We start from the raw sequence: 27,291 nt of genomic DNA on the forward strand, positions 1-27,291 counted from the left end.
ACTCACTGCATTCATAGGGTCTTTCTCCTGTGTGGATCCTCTGATGCATAGTAAGGTTTGAGCTCTGAGTGAAGCTTTTACCACACTCGCAGCATTCGTAGGGTCGCTCTCCCGTGTGGATTGTCAGATGAGAGATAAGGGCTGATCTCTGAGTGAAGCTTTTCCCGCACTTGCAGCATTCATAGGGTCGCTCTCCCGTGTGGATTCTCTGATGAGAGATAAGGGTATATCTCTGCATGAAACTTTTCCCGCACTCACAGCATTCATAGGGTTTGTCTCCTCTGTGTATTCGCTGATGTCTAACAAGGGCTGAGCTACGATTGAAGCTTTTCCCACACTCACAGCATTCGTAGGGTCTCTCTTTCGTGTGGATTATCTCATGTCGAATAAGGGCTGAGTGGTATTTGAAGTTTTTCCCACACTCACTGCATGTATTCTCTCCCTTTTCCCTGAGGATTTTCTCCTGGGATGTAGTTTCCTTGAGGTCCTTGTGAGTTCCCTGATAATTAATGGGTTCATACACTTTCTCCACTGACTGGTTTCCCTGCTCTCTCTCTGGTCTGTGGTAACTTTCACCAGCTTTTCCTGGCTCATGGCACCTGGACACATTCCCTTTGGATCTTCGCAGTAATGCCCCATGCGCTTCAGCTAGCTGAGCATCTTCCTGGTGAGGATTCTGCTCCTCGTTCTCCCTCACCACCCCATCACCTGCTAGAATGGACGAAAAATCTCAGAATTAGGCAGAGAGCAAACCCAAGTAAGTGCTGGAGAGACAGAAAATAAAAAAATCAGGGACTGAATTCCCGCAAACTCTTCCCCATAGGGTAGAGCAGAGGGGATCAATTCTGCTCCATATCCAGGACCGGCATTTAGGGTGGGCCATATGGGTGCCCCACCCAAGTGGGTGCCGGGCACAGGGTTTGGATTCCCTCCTGACCTGCTGCCGAGAGGCTCACTGGGCTGATGAAGGCGGCACGGGAAGCAGATAAGCAGCTGCGTGGGGGAGTGGGAGAGACCTGAGCTGCAGGGGGCAATTGGACAGCCAGCCGCCAGAGCCAGGTGACTGCTCCTCCGCTCTGCTCCACATGTGCAGCTGCTGCTGTTCCTGTCTCCCCACCCCCCACTTTCTGTTCACCCCTGGAGTCGCCCATGGCCACTCCGGACTGGGAGCATCCTCCTGACTGCTCTGCTAGGGGTGGGCACCTGTGCAGGGACTTCTCAGGTTCTCGCTTTCCTCTGAACCAGGGAGATCCAGGACCCACGGCTCTTCCCCTCCTTCCAGCTGGGAGGTCACATAGGGTTTGGAAACTGGAAACCCTGCTCAAGGGAAAGAAAACAAGGGAGATCAGGGGAATTCATAGGCCATTTGTCATAAAAAATATTCTATTAGTTTAACCCCAGTCCATTTTAAACCAATAAAATCTCAGGGCCAGCTCCCCAGGTGCTCAAAGGTGCAGAACACTCTGCTTATGAGGGATTTAATTATTCCCATCTTTGCTGGGAACACACACAGCCAGACACTCATTATCAAAGAGGCTCCTAAAACACAGAGACTGGAACTGCATGTCCCAGAAAGTGAAGACTCCAGACAGAGGGCAAGTCTCCCTGGCATTGCTTCTTGCTGACAGAGAGATCCAGAGACAATGAGAGTCCTGGGGAAGCTGGGAACAGTAAGCATGGGCTGGTGGGGTTCAGTGGAGTAAGGAACAGGAAGGGCGGGGATATCATTGAAGCAGGATCCCAGCAGCATTAGATGTCAGGAAAGCACATACTGCGGCATTAGGGAACTTAGTGAGTCAGGTGTCAAGGGAGGGAGTATAAAAAACACTGTGTGTGGAGAAAGCTGGCAAATTAGCTGGTGTAGTTCAGGAGCCACAGACTAATTCCTCTGCAAAAGGAGAATGTGAAAAATAAGCATCAGGCCATGTGACTTCAGGAGGGACAAATTCGAAGATCCAAAGAGCATGCAGGGAAGAGAGACTGCGTCTCTTGCAGGTGGGGATGGAAAAGGAAGAGTGTGGTTCATGGAGCCAATTAGTTAATTTTATCATTCATTGATCATTGTTACGGTCATCTCATATGTTATTTCAAATGCAATCGTTGTGTACCAAATAGATTTAAGTTGTAGGTATAGACAGAAGTAAGACAGATAGAGCCCTGCATGGATACAAAATTTGTATCCGCATCCAATCTGCGATCCACAAAAATGGTCCATGGATATCTGCAGATTTGCAGGGTTCTAGGTACAAAATTTGTACCCGCAGCGGATGCGCAAAAATGGTCTGTATTCTCCACCGGGAGACATGATCAAAGTAAAGGGCTAAGGCAATGAATCATAAAATCTTCTAATATAGGGCTGGAAGGGACCTCAAGAGGTCATCTTCTCCATTCCCGTAGCCCTGCAGCAGGATCAGATATAAGTATGCCAGAAGTTTGTCTGACCTGTTCTTAAAACCCTCCTGTGACAAGGATTCCACAACCTCTCTTTGTAATCTATTCCAGTACTTCCCTATCCTTATAGCTGGAACGTTTTTTGTATTACTCACCCTCAACCTCCCTTGCAGCAGATCAAGCCAATTACTTCTCCTCCTACCTTCAGTGGACATGACGAACAATTAATCACTGTCCTCTTATGACAATCGTTGACATATTTGAAGACTGTTCTCAGGTCCCCCCTTACTCTTTTCTCAAGACTAAACATGCCCAGTTCTTTCAACCTTCTCTCATAGGTCATGTTCAAGGACCAGGAGGTAACTTTTTCCTTCCAAATGGAGATGCGCAAGGATGTTGGAGTAACTGAGGCAGGAGAGGATGGCAAGAGCTCTAGCTGCATGGATGGCTAGGAAAGGCCAGGTGTTAGGGAAGTTATGCAAAAAGAAAATGCAAGGTGTAGGCACAGCCTGGATAGGAGGCCCTAGAGGGAGCTCCGTGATAAAGGTATTGCACAGTTACGGGCCTGAGTGACAGGCAGGACGATGGTGCTGTTTGCGATGGTAGAGAAAGAAGGTGGGTGGAGGGTTTGGGGGAAATATTAAGAACTTTGCTTCCACGGCTGATCTTTAGCTGATGGCTAGACATCAATGAGGAGATGACAGAGAGAGAGAGAGAGAGAGAGAGAGAGAGAGGCTGAGATTTCAGCTGGGACAGAAGGAGACAGGTCAGGAGCAGAGAGGTAGAACTGTGAGTTAGGAGCACAGAGATGGTAGTTGAATGTGTGTGTGCAGATGAGATTACCCAGAAATAAGGTGCAGAGGAAGAAAAGAAGGGGACCAAGGACAGAGCCCCGTGGAACCCAAACAGAAGGTTGGAATGGGGGTGAGCTGGATCATTCTAAGGACACTCTAATGCAGCGATTGGAGAAGGAGGAGGATGTAACTCATCATGGATCTCTTGATGCCACCTGGCAGAGGGCACAGGGAGCCTAATGTTTTACTGGGATCCCACAGACCAGGTACACGCATATTAATTCACCTAAAAGTGGCATGTCAGGTGTCTGTCGAGGAACTAGTTAGGAAGGTCTTAGGTAGCTCTTAAAAGCTTTGCCAGTCCAGCGCTGTTGTTTAAGGCTGTGAAAAAGTGCACACGCACATGCGCACACATGCGCACCATCCAACATAGCTCTGCTGGCAAAAGCTCAATTATAGACACAGCTATAGTGGCAAAAGCGTCCATTTTTTAAAATAGGAAATAGGCTTTGTCAGCAAAGGTGCCCAAGGGTGTGTTCTTGCCATGGGGATTGTCAGCACTCTGGTGGCATATGTTCGAGTGATCTGTGGGGCTTAGTGAGGGGTAAGTGAAGGCAGTGACTCAAAAGGAAAACTCAGGTTGAGGGCAAAGGGGTGGTAACACTCTGCAAGTCTCAGATGGTCTGTGTGCAGGAGGTTCAGTACTGGAGAGCAGGCCAGGGGGAGGAAGCTCCTGTTTGCTATGATGGAGATGAACCCGAATATTATCTGAGGAAAGAGAAGTTGTTAGACTTTCTTCTGTACTGCTCTGTTCCCAGAGCGTTCTGTAACGGGGGAGGGGAGAGGGCTAGTGTGTGTGTCACTGGCATGTTGGGGTGATGCTGAAACAGGGCAGAGCAGAGGTGGCATTGTGGGGTGGCGTGAACCTTAACTCTGCATTTCCTCTTCTAAGAACTGAGGGGACGGGAATCCTTACCCAGCAAGGTCACATTCTCATAGTTCTCCTGCATGATGTCTCTGTAAAGGGCTCGCTGAGTGGGGTCCAGCAGAGCCCACTCTTCCGTGGTGAAATACACAGCCACCTCCTCGAAAGTCACCAGCCCCTGAAAGAGCAAGATTCCAACCCTCAGTACCTGCTGCCCCACTCACAGCCCCACTATTCATGGGGGAGAGAAGTGAATCAAATGGAAGCTCTGAGAGAGGAACAGTCAGCAGAGTCCTATCCCCATACTGCTGAGAGCAGCCGGGGGCATCACGGTGAGAGAACAAAGAGAGAGCCCCTTGTCTCTCCCAGCAGATCCACCACACAGCTACTAGCCAGAGGCTGATACAACCCCATGGTAGGGAACCCAACACCTTCTCCACTGCCAGCAGCTGGATGTGAGGGGTCAGGACATCTTCCCCACACCTTCCTACATCTTTCCTTGCCACACCAGACTCTGGCTAGCAGGTTGAGGGTTCAGCACTGGAAGTCGGGTCAGTTTTCCCCGCCCTGCCCAGGGGGTTGGTTTCTCTATTTCCTGTTTCACAAATTAGGGAATTTTCTCCCCCAACATCCAAGCATTTGTTCCTAGAATCTAGGCCCACGTTAAACAAGTCCCAGCAGGTTTGTCACACTCTGTCCCCCTCTCTTTCCTCACCCAGGGTATTCCCTGCCCCCTCCACACCTAAGTCCCCAGAAGTTGCCACCTCTTCAGTATTTACTGCCCCTCTCCCTCCAGCAGGAACCCACCAGCAACCCTCCAATAACCCCTACATGAGCTGGCTCCACTGCAGCCATTCCTCTCCCCTGTCCCATGGGAGGATGGGATGAGCTGAAGCGAGATGTGGGCGTCATTCTGCAGCCTGGCAGGGCGAGAAGGGCAGTTGTGGAGGTTTCAGAACAGGCTTTAGTTCATTTCACATCACAATTCTCCCAGGCCCTTTCTCTGCAGACAGAGATTGTAGATTCTGCCATGCTGGGAACATGCTCAGTCCCCATAGTGCAACACAGACCTTGCCCCTGTCCTCCAGCTTCCCACACTCCCCCCCCCCCACAGAACTAAACCCGCCAAGACATTTTCAAACCCTCCCAGCAACAGAGTCTGAATCAAACCCTGGAAAAGACCAGAACCAAAGGAGCCCCTTTGGGGGGATTCCCCCTGACACTGTCCTCAGGGGAGCACACTCCTGCAGCAGGGGGAACAGGGAGAGTGGGGACTAGTTTTTCCTCTCTCTGCTCCTCACCGTGTTCACAGGAAAGTGACCCTGTGCAGGGATGCTGCAGTGAGAGTGCCTGGGGGAGGGGGGGGGTCAGAGATCTGAAAATCTGCCCCTGCCCCCTCTAATTTGTCCTGACACCCTCTTCCATCTCTTTCTCCTCTTTCCTAGCGCCCTATCCCCCTGGATGGGAGACGTGGTCACCATCCCATTCTTGGGGGCTTTCTCTCTCCCGTGGCTGGCCCCGCTCTGCACGTGTAGGGAAGGGGGTACCAGTCAGAGAGACCTGCTTTATCCACACACGTTACTGGACACCACAGAGAGCCGGTGGCAGCGGGTCAGACTCGCGGATAGAAGGATCCTTCTGGCCTTAGTGATGGCAGCTCTGGGCTCCCGGACACCCGGGGAGCAGAGATGGGGGGGGGGGCACTGTGCAGAGTCAGGTACCTGCCCAGCCCCAAGGGCTCAGTCACCTGGAGTCTCAGCTCGGGAGTTGCCGTCAGCAGAGTCCGGGGCGGTTTCTAGCCGGAGAAGCCCCCCCCGGCCGGGCACGGAGGGTTAATGACGGGCTCTCCCCAGCACACACCCCGCTGGGGGAGCAGCAGCTGCTCAGCTCCCAGGTCACAACGGAGGCAGCAGCGTCTGGTCTCTCAGGAGCTGCCCGGGGTCTGATGTTCTCGGTTCTTTGTTCTCCCGGCTCCTGCCTCCTTCCTCCCGGCACCCACCGCTCCCAGCTGCTCCAGCCCCTTCCTGTGCCCTGCAAACCCCACCCGGGCTGCAGCGCTCGCCGGGGCTGTCTGCGGTGGCTGGGACTCGCCCCCCAGGACAGCCCCGGGCTCTGCTGAGCCGGCCCCCCAGGGGATGGAGAGGAGCTGCTACACCGGCTTCCCCGATTGTCCCGACCCCCCTGCGAGGGGCCCGGCGGGGCAGGGCCAGGCCCGGGGAGGAGCCGCCTCTTCCTGCCCCCTCAGCCCGGCAGCCCGCCCCTTTGTGTCGGCTGCGGGGCCATGGCCGGTGTCCGGGAGGAGGGGGGAGAACGGGGGTGTCAGAGCCGGAGCTGTGGGGTGGGAGGAGCGGCTGGTGCTGGGCATGATGGGGTTGCTTGGATGTGGGAGTTTGGGGCAAGTCGATTTACGGGGGGCTCAGAGCTGGGGATTGGGGGATGTTTGGGGGGCTCCATGTTCAGATCTGGCCCTGCGGGAGCTTTGGGGGTTGGAGCTGGGGAAAGTGGGGGACTGTCTGAAGTTGGCTGCTTGGGATGTGGGTGAGGCCCCCGGGAGCTGGGGGTTGGGCTGCACCCCTGTCACTGCAGCCTGGGGCCCTGCGTTTTCTCTGGAAAAGCTGCTCCCTGTTTCATCCTCTCCTCTCAGTCTGAGTCCCAGCGACTCTGCACAGGAGTCTGCAGGGCAGGATGGGCCCTGAAATCTGACCGCTGGGAGGCCGTTTGTAGCAGTTTCTAATCCTCTCTCCCCGTCTTCCAGGAGGTACCACGAAAGCATCTGGCCCCTCTGGGAAAAGAGAGAGAAGCAGCCAAAGCCGAGGAGGAGCGGCAAAGCGAGGAGCTGCTGGTAGGTGCCCAGAGCCCCCCGCCACTCAGGTTTGCCTGGCATAAGAATGACATGGTGAATGCAGGACCCAGCCTCAGCCAGGGAACCATCCCCACTGGAGCCCAGGGAGAGGCAGGGTCAGATACGGGGGTGACATGATGCCCTTAGGATGCAGGAGTCTGTTGGGCAGGAGAGGGTCAGTCTGTGTTAGCCCAGAGCCCCTGCCCACAGGCTGTTTGGATGTCACAGTGACCAGGGATCCTTTCTAGCTCCTGGGGGGGGATGGGGAGGAAGGAGATGAAATGTGGGCTGCAGAGATAGAGGATTTGGCTCAGTGCAAGTTGATGAGGTTTTGGGGAGAATTGTCCCTCCTGTAGGTGATGTACAGCTCACCCCAGCCCTTCTCCCTTCTCCCTTCCTGGGATAAATGAACTTTCCATCACTCACCGCAAGAGATCTTGTGTTCTGGTAAATAACTCTGCTACCTGCCCCGAGGTGCATTTATGATTTTCCCCAGTTACCGAGCAGATGAATTTCAATGTTGATAAATGCAAAGTAATGCACATTGAAAAAGAGAATATCAAATTCATATAAAATGATGGGGTCTAAATTAGCTGTTTCCACTCAAGAAAGAGATCTTGGAGTTACTGTGGATAGTTCTCTGGAAACATCCACTCAATCTGCAGCGGCAGTCAAAAAAGGGAACAGAATATTGGGAATCATTTGGTAAGGGGCAACAGAGGGTCCTGTGGCACCTTTGAGACTAACAGAAGTATTGGGAGCATAAGCTTTCGTGGGTAAGAACCTCACTTCTTCAGATGCAAGGATCTGAAGAAGTGAGGTTCTTACCCACGAAAGCTTATGCTCCCAATACTTCTGTTAGTCTCAAAGGTGCCACAGGACCCTCTGTTGCTTTTTACAGATTCAGACTAACACGGCTACCCTTCTGATATTTGGTAAGGGATAGAAAATAAAACAGAAAATATCCTATTGCCTCTATATAAATCCATGGTATGTCCACATCTTGAATACTGCGTGCAGATCTGGTCGCCCCATCTCAGAAAAATATATTGGAATTGGAAAAGGCACAGAGAAGGCCAACAAAAATGTTTAAGGGTACTCAACAGCTTCCGTATGAGGAGAGATCAATAAGACTGAGGCTATGGCTACACTGCGCAGCTTTAAGCGACACGGCTGTGCTGCTACAGCCGTGCTGCTAACAGGCGCGCAGTGTAGCTGCTGTTTGTCAGCAGGAGAGAAGTGCCAGTGTAGACAAAGCCTGAGACTGTTCAGCTTGGAAAAGAGACGACTAAGGGGGAATATGGTAGAGGTCTATAAAGTCATGACTTGTGTGGAGAAAGTAAATAAGGAAGTGTTATTTACTCCTTCTCATAACACAAGAACTAGAGGTCACCCAGTGAAATGAATAGGCAGCAGGTTTAAAACAAACAAAAGAAGTATTTCTTCACACAATGCACAGTCAACCTGTGGAACTCTTTGCCAGAGGATGTTGTGAAGGCCAAGACATTAACAGGGTTCAAAAAAGAACTAGAGAAGTATGAAGGACAGGTCCATCAGTGGCCATTAGCCAGGATGGGCAGGGATGGTATCCCTAGCCTCTGTTTGCCAGAAGCTGGGAATGGGTGACAGGGGATGGATCACTTGATGACTACCTGTTCTGTTCATTCCCTCTGTGGCACCTGGCATTGGCCACTGTCAGAAGAGAGGATACTGGGCTAGATGGACCATTGGTCTGACCCAGTATGTCCGTTTTTATGTTCTATGTTCCCCTGTTACTGAGCTGCCCTCTCCCTGTTGCAGAAACAGACAGAAGCCGAGAGGCAGAAGATCGTCTGGGAGTGGCAGGAGCTGCGAGGGTTTCTGGAGGAGCAGGAGCAGCGGCTGCTGTCCCGGCTGGAAGAACTAGAGAGAGCCATTGTCCAGAGAAGGGATGAGGGCATCTGCAGCCTGTCCTGGGAGATTTCCCTGCTCAGTCAGAGGGGAGGAGAGAAGGGGCAGCAGGCGCTGAGCCAACCCCTGCAGGTCAGGCTGTCATTGCAATGATCATACGCAGTGTTTCTATAGGTGCTTCTGGAGCCCTAGACCCCAAAGCACTTTACAAAGTGGGGTCAGGGGCATTATCCCTATAGGACAAAAGGGGAAAGTGAGGCAGAGAGAGGGGCAGAGCCCTGCCCAAGGTCACACAGTGAGTCTGTGGCAGCACCAGGGATGGGTCCTGGGAGTCCTGGATGCTGAAGCCCCAAGACCTTCTCTCCTGGAAATGTCTGTCTGCATTTGCACTTGGAGGGTGAAATCCCCTCCTCCACCATGCTGAGGTCCCGAGCCAGGCCTAAGGCCCCTCTCACTGCAGGTTAATGGGTTTAGTGGGGCCAGGGGCCTTCTGGGTCTCTCAGCACTGGGAGGAATTTGAATCTCAATGTAGAGAAATACCTTCTGCCTGTAAAGTGCCCGGGGAGAAGATTCCCACAGTGGCAACCTGCCAGCAGGGATTGCTGGGGCTGTGTAGAGGAAAAGTCCCTGGTAGGGGGCGTCAGTTGCTCTGGGAATGTAAACCTGAAATTCCCCTACTGCCCGAGGCTTCAATGGTGACCTCTGCAGAGCAGGAGGTCGCCCCACCCAGGGACACTCCCACTGACTGCCTCCTCTTTCTCTCCTTCTTTAGGGTGCTGGGAGCACTGGGGGCAGGTAAGTCCTGGGCTCCATTTCCCTCCCTATCATGGGCCGTTAGGTTTGATAACTGCACTGAATAGGAAGCTGCCCCCTGCCCTTGGAGAGTGTGATTCTGTCTCCCCTAGTGGCTGACTCGGGTAGAAGAAGAGCCGTTTACTGTCTGATTGCTAATGAGGTCACAGCAGGACTGCTAGACACAGGGTCGATGGGACAGACCAGGCCTGTCTCCTGGATTGATGTGGCTGCGTCACGTACTCAGAGGACACAGAATCTCAGCTTTCGCATTTTTTAAAGTGAGTTGCTGGCCCTCAGCACCTCCCCAGTGTAAACGGAGACAGTGTTGCCTTGCTGGGGCTGCCAGCAGCCTGAAGCCGTAGCTCAGAGAGCGTGAACTCTCCTGTCCCCTGTTAATGTCATCGGAGTGTCAACTGAAATGACGACACTTCAGTGTCAACATTCAAGTTCCCTGGCTGATCACTTGAGCAGGTGGAATGGGTAGGGGGTGGGAGTGAAGCCTTTGTGGGGTGGGAATAGGGGTTTGCTGTAGGGAGGGAAGAACAGAGGAGAGACACAACGACAAGGAAGCAAGAGAGAAATGGAGAAAGGAGGGTGGGAAAGGAATGGAAACACAGGGAAGAACTAGCAGGGACCCTACAGGGGGGGTGTCCGGGAGGGGGCTGTTTTCCTCCTGAGTGACACTGAGTGTGATAGACAAAGACTTAACAAAATACTAAGAACTAAAATTTTATTTCCGATACGAAGGGCAGATTCTCCCCTTGTTCTTTGTACGTGGGTGTCCCATGGAGAGCAGTGGGTGTTCTGCTGTGAATGGAGCAGGGCACAGAGTCGTAAACTGATGCCCTGGCCCACTGGCCATAACAGACAGTGCAATATGGCCCTCTCTGCCAAATGAGCTGGACGCCCCAGAGTTACCGCTTCAGCTGAAGGGCTTGAGGGTTTTGGTGTTTAAGGGCCCAGGTTCATTCCCTGCTGGAGACCTGGGCTCTGTCTGTGGCCACTGTCAGCAAGTAGGACCTGCCCACTCTTTGGTCTGTGTCTCTTTCCATTCCACATAATCCCAGTGCTGGTGCCCCTTGTTACTGCAGTAAACCAGTGTGGGAGCTGGCTCAGCACCCCACAGAACCAGAGCGTCCCTGAGAAAGCTCCTGAACAATGTCTCCATTCCTTGTTCTAGTGTCTCCCCACTTCCCGTCTCGCTGGGGAGCACAGGGTTCAGGTGACTCACCATGAAAATGACCATCTCAGGCTACAAAGCTCAGATCCAGGTTTCCTGGAGTTTGGGGGTTGCTGGGCTCAGGGTCGGGGGATCAGGCCTATTTCTCACCCGTCCTCCTTTCCCCAGCAGGGAGGACGGGAAATTTCAGAAGCCGGAGCTGGCGTTTGCGGAGCTGGAGAAGAGAGTCAGCGATTTCTCTCTGAAAAGTGTCATGCTGCAGGAGGTGCTGCTGGGATTCAAAGGTGAATTGGAGTCTGGGGGTGGCATCTCCTCTAGTTAGAGTGACCCTCACCCTTGGGAGGAGTCGGGGACTCTAGTGATGTCACTGATCCTCGGCTCGATCTCACAGCCCAGCTCAGAGATTCGCCCTTCCCCATGAAGCAGCCCTGTGGGGCTGGCTCTGTCTGCAGCAGCTGCGTTATCGGCCTCTGATCTCTGTTGCCATCTCGTAGTTAACCACAGTTACATTAATAAGCAATGGGGATTTCTCCATGAATGAGAGGGCCTGAATTCTCACCTCTCCTATCTTCTCCTTCTGCTAGAGACGCTGCGACGGGGGCTGGGGAGCGACACAGGTACGTGTCTGTCTCTGACTGGCCATGGGGAGATTGCAGAACAATAACCCTGTTAACGACAGGAGATCATAGCCTCCAGCACCTGGAAGCTGTGGAACAATGGGAAGCGATGTTACTTTGTTCTTGCACTACTATATTTTCAACTGACTTGTCCCTTAAATATTTTAGCTCATCAATATCACGTAGGCATTTAAAGTGTTTTGCAGTTTTTTTAGTACTCATTAATATTTTTTTGCTTTTACTTTCTTTAATTATTGCATTTTTTACTGATTACATTAATTTTAGGAATTTTATTTTGCAGTTTTAATTGCAGTAATATTAATAGTGTTTTTAATTAAGTTTACGTCGTCTGATTTTAAAGCTTTTTTTTAAAGACCACTAAGACCTTGACAACTTTTCCCATTTTTGAGTGGCTGTTTGATACTTTTTTAAAAAGATACAAAGGCTGAGCTTTTTTAAAACATATTTATTTGAAAGTTTGTTAGTATAGTTAGAGTTTTTGGGCTTTTAAAAAAACTATAGTCTCTTTTGTTGTGACTTTTAAATTGGTAATGTATTCACATTTTTAACTTATAATTATTTTAGTGCACTATTTACCTCTTGTGACACAGGTTGTAGCTGATTTTTACACTTTAAATAAATAAAACAGCTATTAGCATCTAATTTTGTTAAAACAGCAATTCAATATTTCTTTTTTGCATAACCTGCACTTCTTTAAGAATGCAACGTTTGTTTGGTTCTTTTAATTAACTTTTTGCTCTAAACTTTTTTTTTATGCTTACATTATGCCTTAAATTAATTTATATTTCTTGGAATGATTTTATTCATTTAAGATAGAATCTTAATTTTTTCCCCCCAATACATTCCTAGCCATCCCGATGATCATTAATTTCTGGGAAACATCCTCAGCAGAATTATTTGAAGGTGTTGCACCGGAGAATAAAGGCACAGAGGCAGTGGCTTGTGGGAAACAGGGTAAGTTCCATTACTAATCCTGCTCTTAAAAAGAGGGGTCTTTTTAGAAAAATAGTTTAACTTACAAGCACTGAGTCACTAATCATGGGAGCAATGGGTCTCTTTGTAACATATTTTAACTGACAAACCCTTACAGCCTTTCTGAGAAACAGGATAGAACTATGGTCAAAATTAAGTGCAAATTAATGAACATGCATCATGAGGAGAAAAAGGAGGGAATACAAGTTAAAATATAATGAAAACAAGGCCTCTCAGAAAGGAAATACATCGGTTTAGTAGCAGTGTTGCCATGTCAAGGGTGAGGTGGGAGATGATTTTCTCCCCCCCCCTGTCATCTCTTTTGAAAGTCCCAGAAGGAATAAAAGTGGGTGGCATAATTTATTTTTTATTATTTTGTTTACTAATTAAATCCATGTCCCTAAGGCCAAATTTGTTCCCATGTTTTCTTGTTCACCAAGCATAGATCTGAGTACTGTCCCTGAACTACATCATTAGCCCCCTTTTGTTTGGACTAATTTAATTTTCTGTTGTTGGTCTTTTTGCACCTGGGAATGACCTTCATTGCTGAAAATAATTTAATATCAACTTGTTGCTATAGGGTATTGTAAGATCTTATGAACTTTCGTCTTCTTTTTACAGTGAAGTAAGGCAGAGAGTTCAAAATGTGGGTGTTATTGGAATTAACAGTTTCCAGGGTTGGTCCATACATGCCATAGTACTTTGCTCATTCATGCTTTGTCCATATACAATGTAGCACTCTCTTCCCATGCGTAGTCAATAACGATACAAAATAATGAACTAGGCTGGTGTTTCTTAGCTGATGGTTTGCGACCCCCGGGGGCTCAGGAAAGGCAGTCAGGAGGCTGTGAAATGTTGAGTGTTTCATTATGATCTATAGCAAAGAAAATCTCACTCCCCCACTCTTGCTCTCCCCTCTTCATTGTGGTCAAGTGTTCTCTGTCAGCCTCTTGAAATATACAAGTTATATATAGACTCAGCATGGATACATGTTTTATTCTTACTTTTATAGTAAATGTTCGGGGGTCAGAAAAAAATTGACTTCCAATAAGTGGTACTTGCTTACTTATTTCAGCTGTGAAATTAGGCAGTTTACAGCTGTGCACAGTAACCCTTTCATTGCCTGTATCACAGCCAGTGAGACTGAAACCCCTGCGGTGGTTAGTAGAGGTGGGGACGAGGCAGAAACTTTGGATCCAAACTGGCATTCAGTGCTGTCAGCAATCACAGGAGAGCAAAGGAACCCAGGGATCATTGGTCACTAAGTCTCCCGGGGAGAGGGTGAAAGAGAAGACAGAAAATGAAGGAGAAAAAAGTGGGGGGTGGGAAGGTCACAAGCTCCCAAACCTGCCCACATCCAGTCATAGAGTCATAAAGTTTAAGGCCAGAAGGTACCATTGGATCATCTGGTGTGACCTCCTGTCTAGCATTGGCTGCCAACACCACCCAGCACCCACCCACTAAACCCAACAGCTGGAGTGAGACCAAAATCTTGCAGCCCACAGGAGACTAGACTGTTATATGCCCCAGGCAGAGAATAGGAGGGACCGAGGTGCACCAGTGCCCCAGACCCCTGCAGTGGCAGGGAAATGGTTAAGTGAGATATTTCTGGGTGATCCTAGTGAGTGCCCTGCACCCCACGCTGCAGAGGAAGATGAAAAAGCCCCAGGTCACCTACAACCTGACCCAGGCGGAAAATTTCTTCCCCATCCCACCTATAGTGATCAGTTAGACTCTGAGCATCAGAGCACGAAGAGAGAGAGAGATCCACCCTGCCCAATATCCTGTCTTCTTCTCTGGCCATTCCTGAAGCTTCAGAGGAAGGAGATAAAAAAACCCCTCTCAAAATACATGGGGGGGGGGAATCCCTTCCTGACCCCTGGCAGTGGTGGCTGAAACCCTGAAACATGAGGGTGAGGAACGTAATACATAAAATGGATGTAAGCCCCACTTCATGGTCCACTATTTGTCTCTATTGACAATGCCTCCAGCTTAATATCACCAGCAAACTTCATTTCATTTACTGCACCTAAACTGGGCAGACTTTGTCCTGTCCCTGCCTCCGCCCGGTCCCCACCGTTGGGGGAGTTGCCCTTAGGGTTTTAAAACTAGCACAGTGGGTTTAGTGCTGGTGGGAGGGGTTGGGTCTGGGCTGTGATAAAGTGATGGAATATTTTCCCAGCATGCGAGTCAGAAACAGCTTGTGCAGGGAAAGGGCCGGGGAAGATCATGATGTGACAGGAACTAAAGGTCCTTCTGAAATCTTCCCTGTCACCTTTCTCACCCTGACAGGTGGCAGAGTAACACCCACCTTTGGCTCCAGATTGTCCCAGCCTCCCACGGGACAGGGAAAGGAACTGGCTTTAGTGGAGCCAGTCCAGGTAGGGATTATTGCGGGGTTGCTAGTGGCTTCCTGCTGGAGGGAGAGGGGCAGGAAATACTGAGGGCCTGGGATCTTTGGGGGAGTTTAGTCTGGAGGTGGGAGGGGGGCAGGAAATACCCAGGGTGGAGAAAGGGAGGGGGACAAGGCATGTGACAAACTTGCTGGGACTTGTTTAACCCGAGGCCTGGATTCCAGGAACAGACTTATGGGGTTTGAGGGAGGAAATTACCGTATTTGTGGGTGGGGGACCCCTGGACAGCGCGGGGAAAACATATCAGATTCCCAGTGCAAGAACATAAACCTGCTCGCCAAAGGCTGCTATGAGATATGAAGGGGCGGAAGGGTTACTCACCAGTGGGGCATAGAGTAGATAACCCCTCCCCTTCCTTCCAGCTGCTGGCAATGGGAAGTGTGTTGGGATTCCTACTGGGGAGCCAACCCTGGAGCCTGCTGGGGGCCCCATCCCCCGTATCAGCCTCTGGCTTATAGGTGTGTGATGAATGAGAAGACCCTTCCCCCTCTGTGTGCTGGGGGGGGACTAGGGGATCTCTATCTTCCCTCCTGTTTTGCTTGCTGGCTGCTCTGAGGGTGGGACTCTGCTGACTGTGAGCCTGTTAGAGCTTCCATTTGATTGACTCCTCTCCCTCCATGAATAGTGGGGCTGTGAGTGGGGCAGCAGGTACTGAGTGTTGGACACTTCCTCTTTCAGGGGCCGGTGACCTTCGAGGAGGTGGCTGTGTATTTCACCAGGGAAGAGTGGGCTCTGCTGGACCCCCGTCAAAGAGCCCTCTGCAGAGACGTCATACAGGAGAACTATGAGAATGTGACCTCGCTGGGTAAGGATTCCTGTCCCATCGGTTCTTAGAAGGGGAAATGAAGAGTTAAGGTTCATGCCACTCCCATAATGCCATCTCTACTCTGCCCTGTCTCAGCAACAGCCCACTGAGTGCATTGAAATGGGGCAGACTAGGTCCCTCAGGGTTCACATGCACCTCCCTTCATATCACAGTCACAGCTCTGCCAAGCTGCTCCAACTACTCCCTCCACCATCCAGTTACAGCTACAGCTGACCCAGTGCACACAACTGGAGGGCATGTGGATAAATGCTGGCATTCCCATCTCTGAACACAACACAAACAATGGAACATTCTTAGTCCTTCATATCTATTGTAGAATCATAGATTTTATGGCCAGAAAGGGCTATTAGGTCATCTAGTCTGACCTACTGTATATCACAGGTCATAGAATTTCATCCAGTTACTGTTGTATTGAGCTGAATACCTTGTGTTGGACTAAATCCTCCCCCAGAAAGGTATCCACTTTGACTTGAAGACTTCAAGAAATGGAGAAACCTTCACTTCCTTTGTTAGTTTGTTAACCTTTGCACTAGCCTTACTGAGCCATTCCCAGTGGCTAGTGCCAGCTGCAGGGCTGGGGCAGAGTTAAGGTTGCATTTTAGGGGTGGTGTGTATATTAACTCTTCCTTTTCTGGTTTTCAGAGGTTTAAGTTTAGCCACCACCCACCTAGTGGAAAGGCATGTAGCAGAACTGGGCAGCCTGTACTCATCATTTACGTAGTTTATGGGCATTTGATTCTCATTTATTTAATGGACTTTTTCAGCACTCTGTGTCTGCATGAGAGATTTTGCCAGCATAATTATGTCAATTAAGGATATGGTTTTTCGCATCCCTAACAAACAGAGCTCTGCTGACAAAACTTTGCAGCTCAGAAGAGCCCAGAGTCTGCAAGTGGATTTTAAAACACTTTAAAATATTGCTCTCAGCCCTGAAATTTTGGAATCAGGGGGAAGGTGTAAGAGGAACTCCTTCAGAATGCAAGCAAAACGCACAATACACATAGTCTGAAAGTTAACAGTGGTACGGCTCCGACTCAGATGAATGAGTGTAGCTCAGAGACAGTGGCCACAGTATGTCCTCTTGACCCAACCAACCAATTACTGTGAGAGCAGTGTGATGTTCCTATTCAGGAGTTCTTGGTGGGGGGGAAGGAGAGCAGGGAGCAGTGGGAGGGGAGAAGATGATGGGGAAGCTAGTGCTTGTGGGGTGCCACAAGGTAGGACAGGCTGAGTGTAATGGGAGGAAAGGGATAGGTATGTGGAAGACTGGATGGAATCAGCGAGGGATGGGTACCATGGAAGGAAGAGGAGGTGAGGAATCAGAGAGAGAATCTCCTGGAAACAGGAAGTGTGGTGGTTTGGGGGAGTGGGAGACTGGGAATGGAGAAAAGAGGGTGGAGGTCCCCCCAGTGGTGCTGTTGGAGGGGGAGGATTAGGTAGGAGATCTGGGATACTTGGAAAAGGAAAAGACTGAGGATAGTGGGAAGGGGATGGGGAGTGGTCGCTCCAAGGAGCAGGAAGGATCTGGTGGCAGTGGGAAGGGAAGGTTTCAGGGAGGCAGATATTTGGGGCCCTCCACTGAGAATATCCTTGCCAAAGTCTCTAATGAGTTCTTCCTAAGCAAAGCTCAGAACCAGTACTCCATCCTTATTCTTCTTGACCTGTCAGCCACCTTTAATACCACTGACCATGGTCGTCTTCTTGACATCTTGTCTTCTTCCTGGCTCTCCTTCTACCTCTGTAACTACTTCTTCAGTGTGTCCTTAGGAAGATCGTCTTCACCCCCACTCCAGTTTTCTGTGGGGGTTCTAGAGGGCTCAGTCCTTGGTCACTTCCTCTGCACTTTATCTTTGGGAAATCTCACTCCCAAACACAAATTCAGCTACTGTCCGTATGCTGATGAATCACAGATCTACCACTCTACTCCAAACCTGTCTCCATCTGTCCAAACTGAAATCTCAGCCTCTCTCTGATGACTCCTCGTGGATGGCTAGCCATCAACTCAAGCTCAACAGCTCAAATGTTGATAACAGGGCTCTTAATCCCCCCCCACACACAGTTTCTTGCTGTTCACTCCAGAATTAGCTGATGGAATCTCAGAGCCTTTGGCAATATTTGCAAACTCAGATGACAGGAGAGGTCCCAGAAGATTGGAGAAGAGTTAACATAGTGCCCATCTTTACAAAGGGGAAAAGGGAGGAGCTGGGGAACTATAGACTAGTCAGCCGGACCTCAATACCAGGGAAGCTACTAGAACAATGTATAAAACATTCAATTTGCGAATACCTGGAGGATGAAGGGGTAATCGATAGCAGCCAGCATGGATTTACTAAGAACATAGCATGACAAACCAGCTTGATATCCTTCTTTGATAGGGTAACTGGTTTGGTGGATAAAATAGACCTGTACTTCAAAAAGGCTTTTGACACAGTCCTATGAGTAAGCTGGAGAAATGCAGGCTCAACGGAACTCCCATTAAGTGGATATATAATTGGTTAAACAACCACAAGCAAAGAGTAACTATTATCGGAATGATGTCAGATTGGAGGGATTTCTGAAATGGGGTTTCACAGGGATCTGTTTTGGGTCCGGTGTTATTTCTTCATTAATGACCTGGATGTAAGAATAGAGAGCATACTGATCAAATCTGCAGATGACACAAAGCTAGGGGGGGTTGTCAACACTTTGGAGGATAGAGCAAAACTTCAAAGGGATCATGATAAATTGGCAAACTGGGCTATAGACAACACAACAAAGACAAGTGTAAGGAGCTACAATTTGGTAAGAAAAGCCCAATGCACAAATACTGAATGGGGATAACTGGCATGGCAGCAGCGCCGCTGGGAAGGATCTGGGAGTTGTGGTGGATCAGAACCTCGACATGAGGTCAACAGTGTGATGATGCTGCAAAAAAGAAGCAAATGCATTATCAGCAGCATAGCATGCAAATCACAGGCGGTGATTGTACTGCTCTACTCAGCATTGGTTAGGCCTCAGGGGGAGTCCTGGGTCCAGTTTTGGTCACCAGTAACTAGATAGGATGTAGAGAAACTGGAAAGAATCCAGAGGCAAGTGACAAAGATGATCAAAGGGATGGAACGCAAGCCAGTGAGCAAAGGCTGATGGAACTGGGTGTGTTTAGATTGGAAAAAAGAGTTAATGAGGGGGATATGACAGTGATCTTCAAATACTCAAAAGGCTGTGTAAGCGTGCGTGGCCGTCCTTCCTGGTCTATCTCTGAGGGAGGCCACGCATCCTCCCTGTCGTGCTTTTAGCACTGAAATCAATGAAGGGGGAATTAGCAGTCTTCAAAGCTCAGGCCACTTGATCCAGGCTGAGCAATAGTTAGTCTATGGTGCCTGGACCTCATGCAGGACTGAGCACTGACAGTCAATGCTCTGGCCTGCAATCAGGGCAGATCTGCAAAGTCTCCAAGCCCAGGCTCTCAGTTAGGCTGGGACAGCAAACAATTAGGGGCTTTTTCCAGGGTGAGCACCAACAGTCTAGGGTTCAGGCAGGGGCCGGCACCAAACAGCCTAGTGTCCTAGCTCGGCAGACAGTAGACCAACACAGGCCTCCTGACCGAAGGAGGTGGGGGACCCTGGCCCACCTGACTCCACCGGGTCCCAGCCCAGTGCCCCAACAGTGGCAGTGTAGTCAGTCACTGGATCAGGAGGGATCCGCCCACAACTCACTGACTTAGTGTCAGGCCAACACTCAGCCAGACGATGGTCTAGTTTCCCTGAGCTCCTTCCTACAGTCCCCAAGGTTTGGTACCTCTACCCTCCATTTCCCCAGGGTCGGTGGTCTGTGGCAGCCCCATCAGCCCATTGGCCCCTCGACTGGCTGGTGACCCTGGGAGCTTTGGTGGCCGCCCCAGCAGGTCCTCGGTGTTCCGCTCTGGCAGCAGGTGATAAGCGTCTCTCTCCCTCAGCAGCTCCAGCCCAACTGAGATGCAGGGCCCTCCTTTTGTACTTGTGCTTCCTGTCCCACCCCTCAGCTTCCGGGGGGGTGGAGGTGGCTTTCCTGGCTCTGTAGCCCAACGGGCAGATTGTGGTCCCTGCTGGTCTTCCTTGCTACAGGCTGCAATACAAAGGATGGAGAACAGTTCTTCTCTCTTGTCACAGAGGGCAGGACAAGAAGCGGTGGGTTCAAACTACAGCACAGCAGATTTAGATTAAATCTCAGAAACAGCTTCCTAACTGGATGAACAGTAGGACAATGGAACAGACGCCTAGGGAGGTGGGGGAAGGTTATTCACTGGAGGTTTTCAAAAGCAGGCTGGAGCCATATGTCTTGGGTGGTTTAGTCGCAGCAAATCCTGCACCTCGGCAGGGGGTTAGACTAGATGACCTTTGTGGTCCCTTTTAACTCTATGGTTCTAAGCAGGGCCGGCCCCAGGCGAAAAAGCGGGGGGGGGCGGCCGGAGCCCCGGGGGGAGGGCAACGAGCCCCGGCGGGGGCTCCGCTCTCCCCCCGGGGGCAGGGCGCCGGGGGGAGGGCGGCGAGCCCCAGCTGGGGCTCGGCTCGGCTCTCCCCCTCTGGCGGCCAGAGCGCCGGGGGCAGGGCAGCGAGCCCCGGCTGGGGCTCGGCTCTCCCCGGGGGCCGGAGCGCTGCGCCGCCGCCCCCCTCTAGGTGCCGCCCCAAGCACCAGCTTGGGTGCCTGGTGCCTGGAGCCGGCCCTGGTTCTAAGGGAAACTGGGGTTCGCTCTTGGAAAAAACTAAAACTAGTGTGTCACACATTAGGGATATGTCTGCACTGCATCTGGAAGCTGCCTCCCAGCCAGAGTCCATGCTGACTCACTACAAATAACGGTGTAGGTGCTGTCGGTTGGGTTGTAGCTTGGGTTCTAAAGTCAGGAGTTGAGGGGGGTGGGTGGGCTGGATGGTCTGAGCTCCAAGCAGAGCCCTAACATCAAAGCAATGTCTTCACAGTCATTTTTAATGCACTAGCGTGAGACCCAGCCTGGAAGGCGGCCGACTCCCTGATGCACTGTAGACATACCCTAAAGAGGGCAGTCCCAAGGGAGACTGTATGAAGGTTGGGTCATCTAACTCCCTGTAAATCCATGACCAAGCCCCCTCCCTTGGCACCCTGTCACCCTGCCTTAGTGGGTCACAACTGAGGATCCCAAATTCAGGACGAACTGATGAGAAATAGGGCAAACACAACCCAAAACTGGTGGTTATTCTTTTATAAGGTAGACCAAACCACAAAAGTAAACTCCTGTTTCACCACACTGGCTAACAAGAAAACATAAAGGCAGTTTTCTCAGGCATTCCGGTTCTTATAACACCACCAAAAACACTGGATTCACAGATGAGTAGTTCTTTACAACCAGTGTCATTAAATAATAGTTTCTTCTGATCCCAAAGGGCCAGCCACTCCTAGGTCAATATACAACTTAGATCTTACCCAAAAATCACGCTAGTGTCAATCCTTTAGTATCTAAAATCTAAAGGTTTATTCATAAAAAGAAAGAAAGGTGAGAGTTAAAATTGGCTAAGAGAATCAATTACATACAGTAATGGCAAATTAATAATGGCCTCAATGTGGTGCAGTGGTGACCCTGGCTGTTCGACAGCGATGGTAGTGGAGTGTATTCTCTGGCAGGTCTAACCTTGCTATCAAGGTGTCGGACTGTCAGCCCAGCGAGAGGGTTGCATCCTCTGTGAGGGGCGTATAATCCCTCTTTCTGAGGCTGTAAGCTAGCTAAATTGAGGAGGTAAACGAGCCACTGACAGCCTAGCCAGCGGGTGGCTTAAAATAATGGCTAAAACAACATAGAAAACCAAGTCTCAGTTCTCTGCACGTCCCTCGATCCCCACTCGGGAGCAGTGATGCATTCGATCGAAGAGAAGCTAAAAAGAATCTCAGGTGCCAGGTTGCCAAAAGGATACCGGACAACTCTCTCACTGTGCACTTATAACTGCAGAACACTGACGAGGGAGGAATCGATAAACCATCTCATGGAGGAAAAGGCAAAAACAGCCTGCGATGTGCTGGGCGTTTGCGAAACGTGACGAAAGACGGAGATGGAGGTCAGTTGGAGGGATGGACGCATGGTCATTCTAGGGAAAGGAGAAGGCACGAAGACAGTTGGAGGAGTTGGATTCATCATAAACAAGGAATGGTCTTCGAAAATCATCTCATGCCATTTGAAGTCATCACGTACCGGGGTGGTTTACCTCTGATTGAACCGAAACAGCACCCTCAAAATCATCCAGATCTACGCTCCCACAAGTGCATGTGAAGATGATGATGTGGAAGAATTCTATCAGGAGCTGGAGGAAACCCTCACTCAGAGTTCCACATATACGATTGTGATGGGAGATTTTAACTCCAAGGTTGGAAGAGGGAGAGAAGGCGAAAAGTTCATAGGAAGGTACGGTATCAGAGAACAAAACACGCAAGGAGAATGACTAGCTATATTGGCAGAGACGAGGAGAATGTTCATTGGTAACATCTGGTTCCGAAAGAAGGCCAACAGGAGGTGGAGACTTGGATCGCACCGAACATGAAGACAAAAAATTAAATCGATTGCTTTCCGATCGATAGACAATGCATTGTGCAGGATATTTCAGTAGTGCCATCATTTAACATCGGTAGTGATCATCACCTACTTTCTATTCGACATTGGTGAGGCCTCATCTGGAGTACTGTGTCTAGTTTTGGGCCCCACACTACAAGAAGGATGTGGAAAAATTGGAAAGAGTCCAGCGGAGGGCAACAAAAATGATTAGGGGTCTGGAGCACATGACTTATGAGGAGAGGCTGAGGGAACTGGGATTGTTTAGTCTCCAGAAGAGAAGAATGAGGGGGGATTTGATAGCTGCTTTCAACTACCTGAAAGGGGGTTCCAAAGAGGATGGATCTAGACTGTTCTCAGTGGTACCTGATGACAGAACAAGGAGTAATGGTCTCAAGTTGCATTTGGGGAGGTTTAGGTTGGATATAAGAAAAACTTTTTCACTAGGAGGGTGGTGAAGCACTGGAATGGGTTACCTAGGGAGGTGGTGGAATCTCCTTCCTTAGAGGTTTTTAAGGTCAGGCTTGACAGAGCCCTGGCTGGGATGATTTAGTTGGGAATTGGTCCTGCTTTGAGCAGGGGTTTGGACTAGATGACCTCCTGAGGTCCCTTCCAACCCTGATATTCTATGATTCTATGATACTTAGAGCCAGACTCACATTCACTGTGAAGGTGGAGAAAAAGGCGCTGTGTATGGCGAACAAAAGGCATCAACCAGTGGCTTTCGACGAGGAAATCCTGAAGGAAAACATTTCCAGGGAAGACTGGAGCCTCCTGGATGACTGCGACAACGATTATGAGAACTTCAGCAAGAGACTGGAATGGTGTGTGAAATCAGCTGAGCGTCAAAGACCAAAAAGAGCTAGTGGAAGAATCTCAGAGAATACAAGGACCTTATTGGAGAAGAGGAGGAAAATGAAAAGAAATGGCAGTGACAGGCTTGAGTACTCCCTTCTCTGCAAGCTCATCCGAATGAAGCTGAAGGAAGACTTTGAGAATTTCCAAACCAAAAAGCTCCTAAAGGCTGCTGAAGATCGTAAAAGTCTCAAAAAATGCAAACAGGAACTGGTGTTGTATAGGTCATCATTATCGGCTTTGAAGAACAAGGATGAAGAATCAGTAACCGATCGAACAGAGATGGAGGCAATCTGCAGGGATTTCTATACCCAGCTCTTCGCCTCCCTTATAGACGTCCCAATGCCATCACTGCAACAAACTGATGAACACATACTCCCGGTTCTCATCTGTGAAGTCCGTCATGCAGTCCATCAAATGAAATAGGGGAAGGCTCCAGGCAAGGACTATCTGACAGCAGAAGTGCTTAAGGCAGGAGGTCAGGAACTCTGGAAATCTCTCGCCCAAAGGTTCAGCCGTTATCTGGAAATCCAGAAGATACCGTCCAGTTGAAAGAGTCCAATACCATCTTGCTGCATAAGAAAGGCGATTGAGAAAATCTAAAGAACTATCGCCCGATCTGCCTGCTTTCGCATGTCTATAAGTTGTTCACCAAAATAATAACAAATCGACTGTCGCAAAACCTGGATGAACAGCAACCTAGAGAGCAGGCCGGTTTTCAAAGAAATTACAGCACGATAGACCACATTTTCACTCTAAACCAACTACTAGAGCATTCGAGGGAATACAAGTTCCCTTTGTGCATTGCCTTCGTGGACCACGGGAAGGCGTTTGATAGCATGGAGACTAACACCGTTCTTGAAGCTCTTTCAGAACAGGGCATCAGCGCAAAATATATTACATTATTAAAGGAAGCGAATTCTGGCTGCAGCACAGATATATCGCTGTTCGATACTCCCCTCCGAATCCCCATCGAGAAAGGTGTGAAAAAAGGAGATACAGTTTCACCAAAATTATTCACAGCATGTCTTGAATTGGTCTTTCGATGAGCAGACCTGAAAGGCAGGATTAATATCAACGGCGAGCGGCTAAACCATCTCAGGTGTGCAGATGATATAGTGCTGATAGCTGAAAATACAGTCCAGCTTGAGAGAATGCTTAAAGAACTGAACGCAAAAAGTAATCAAGTCGGATTAAAAATGAACCAGTCGAAAATGAAATATATGAGATCGGATGTTCTGCCAAGAACCCAAATAACTCTTGGAGGAGAGCAGATCCAAGAGGTCGACAAATACGTTTATTTGGGCCAGGAAGTCAACATGCACCACGATCAGAAAGGCAAACTGTCGCGCAGAAAAAAAGCTGGATGGTGCACATTCAGTGACATCAGGGACATCCTCCAAGGCAAGATCAGCAAAACAACTTGTGCGAATCTTTTTAACTCGACCATGCTTCCAGCGATGCTATATGGCAGCCAAACATGGTCGCTGACAAAGACTGAAGAACATCAACTGTCTGTTACACAGAGGGCAATGGAACGAACATTTTTGGGCATTTCGCTCCGCGATCGCATCCCCAATGAAATAATTAGGCAGCAGTCTGAAGTCCAAGATGTTGTTGTCGAAAGCAGACTCAGCAAAATGTGGTAGGCAGGACTTGTGGCCCGACTCAGTGACAACAGATGGACTGCAGCTATATCTGAGTGGTATCGGCGAGAACTGAAACGGCCACGCGGTCGGCCCCCAAAGAGGTGGGATGATTTCTTAACAAGGACATATGAACAAACATGGTAAAGGATGGCCAGAGTGAGAGAAGATTGGAAGACGTGTTGTGATCGGCTTAGTCGTAACTGATGAAGGACCGTCAGTCTATGCAGTCTACGCAATAGCAAATTTTTTGGTTCAGGCTTGTAGCAGTGATGGGATAAACTGTTGGCTTAAGTCAAGTCTCTGGAGTAAATTTACAGCTTGGATGGGTCATTCAGTCCTTTGTTCAGAGCTTCAGTCTGTAGCAAAGTTCCCCCAGAGGTAAGAAGCAGGATTGAAGACAAAATGGAGGAGTTTCCAGGGCCTCTTATAGCTTTTGAAATGTGGAGGGCATCCCATTGTTCTTACTATGGAAAATTACAGCAACAAGATGGAGTTTGGAATCTCATGGGCAAGTCGCATCTTCATGCCCAATTTCCCTCAGTCATTGCAGGAAGCCATTACCTAGATTCCAGACAACACATTTACATGACAGTCCACTCAGTGTAGATGGGCTTCTCCCATGGTCCATTGTCAACCAAGTGTTTCTTGATGAACCGCTTAATTTGAACAGTCCCTTCAAGATGTGCTAGCTAGCTAGCTTGTGGGCGTTACCCTGTTATGCTTATAAGAAGCACACGGGATCTTTTTCAGAGGAAAAGGCAATACGCCATGTTTATTGAAGATACAATTAGCATATGCATTCAATCACACACCACACACACACACACTGTCCCGCCAGTCAATGTTATAGTTACCAGTCCAGAGTCCGGATCAACCTTGTGGCCAGCTAGGTTAATCATGGGTAGGAGGAGCCGGGTTCCATCGGTCGCGACACGATGCTCCGGGGAAGTCTTGGCAGGATGAACCCAAAGTTTCATGGTAAGGTGCCCTGTTTATATAGTGATTTTCCTTCATTGGGACCAATGAGTTTTGCACCATCATGCTTTAATCAATTGTTTTTTGATGAGTGCTTGATTTCTTCAATTGTCCTTCTCATCCTTTATCTTGTTCTTTCATCAAGTTCCTCAGGGAGTTATCCCATATTGGTTTTGATCAGAGCTATCTTGTCCCCACTGATAGATGCCTGTCTCATCTTTAGAGTTGTCAGTCTGCCCTACTCTGACATTTCAATAGGGGTGTGTTGCAGCCTCCTGGCGCCCTTGGGTCTGTCTCCAGTTCCTCCCTTCTACATCTGGTTCAGTGATGGCCTTCATACTTACCTCTTAACACATACATTCCTCATTCACACACAAAACAGAATTAATTTACACAGAACATTTTGAACAGGAACATCAAATTGCAATGCAAAAGAAAACAATCATGGCATTCTTTTACTTATTTTAAAATGCTAAACCTACAACAAATTGGTGACCCTCAAAAGTCTGTTACTGCCTCGAAATCAGTCCAGACACAGATTCTGGCTGATGTATCGCTACCCATTGGCCCATTAGGCTATTCCTTTCTGTTATTCAAAAAGGGTGGCTGGCAGGATGAGATCAGATCATACACCAATACATTTAATACATGCTACATAATTATTCTTTATCCTTCATTCTAAATTATTTTAAATACCAACATAAAATCCTACTACTACATTTGAGGGAAGCGTTGGGGGGAGTTCAGTTCCTGATTTTTATTTGACCTCTCTCCAGCACTTGTTTTGGTTTGGCCTTCCCCTTTCCATCCCTGTTTGAGGTTTCTGTCTCTATCACAGCAGGTGATGCAATGGTATGTGACAAAGAGGAGCAGAATTCTCAGAAGGAAAATGTTGAGCAAGTGGATAAACACAGAGCATTATCGCAAAGATCAAAAAGGCATGTGTCCAGGAGTCATGAGCAGGGAAACTCCTGTGAGATTCAGCACAGACCAGAAAGAGAGCAGGGAAACCATCCAGGGGAGAAAATGGGTAAATGTATTTCCTGTCGGGGAACTCAGAAGGACCAGAAGGAAACCACAACACAGCAGGAAATCCTCAGGGGAAAGAGAAAAAATACATGCACTGAGCATGGGAAAAGTTTATGTGACTCCTCAGTCCTTATAAAGCATCAGAGAATTCATACAGGTGAGAGGCCCTTTGAATGCAGTGAGTGTGGGAAAAGCTTCAATTGCAGATCGCACCTTATTAGGCATCAGAGAATCCACACAGGAGAGAGGCCCTATGAATGCCGTGACTGTGGGAAATGCTTCACTAAGAGCTCAGTCCTTTCTGAACATCAGAGAATCCACACAGGGGAGAGGCCCTATGCATGCAGTGAGTGTGGGAAATGCTTCACTAGGAGCTCAGCACTTTCTGAACATCAGAGAATCCACACAGGGGAGAGGCCCTATGAATGCAGTGAGTGTGGAAAAAACTTCACTCACAGATCAGCCCTTTTTCACCATCAGAGAATCCACAGAGGGGAGAGGCCCTATGAATGCAGTGAGTGTGGGAAACGCTTCACTCAAAAATCAGCCCTTTTTCACCATCAGAGAATCCACACAGGGGAGAGGCC

General features: G+C 49.2%; 1 protein-coding gene across 1 annotated transcript in view; it reads right to left on the bottom strand.

Annotated features, from left to right (window-relative positions):
- LOC113407833 (zinc finger protein 883-like) overlaps positions 1–27,291 on the bottom strand; it is a 119,996-nt gene that overhangs the window by 2,335 nt on the left and 90,370 nt on the right. Inside the window, exon 5 of the mRNA XM_026658312.2 lies at positions 19–360. Within this exon, the coding sequence (XP_026514097.2) occupies positions 19–360 (342 nt within the window). The remainder of the gene's footprint in view (positions 1–18; positions 361–27,291) is intronic.

Source organism: Terrapene carolina, unplaced genomic scaffold, assembly GCF_002925995.2.
Source record: "Terrapene carolina triunguis isolate 2854851 unplaced genomic scaffold, T_m_triunguis-2.0 Scaffold425, whole genome shotgun sequence".
In the NCBI taxonomy this organism is placed as follows: domain Eukaryota; kingdom Metazoa; phylum Chordata; order Testudines; family Emydidae; genus Terrapene; species Terrapene triunguis.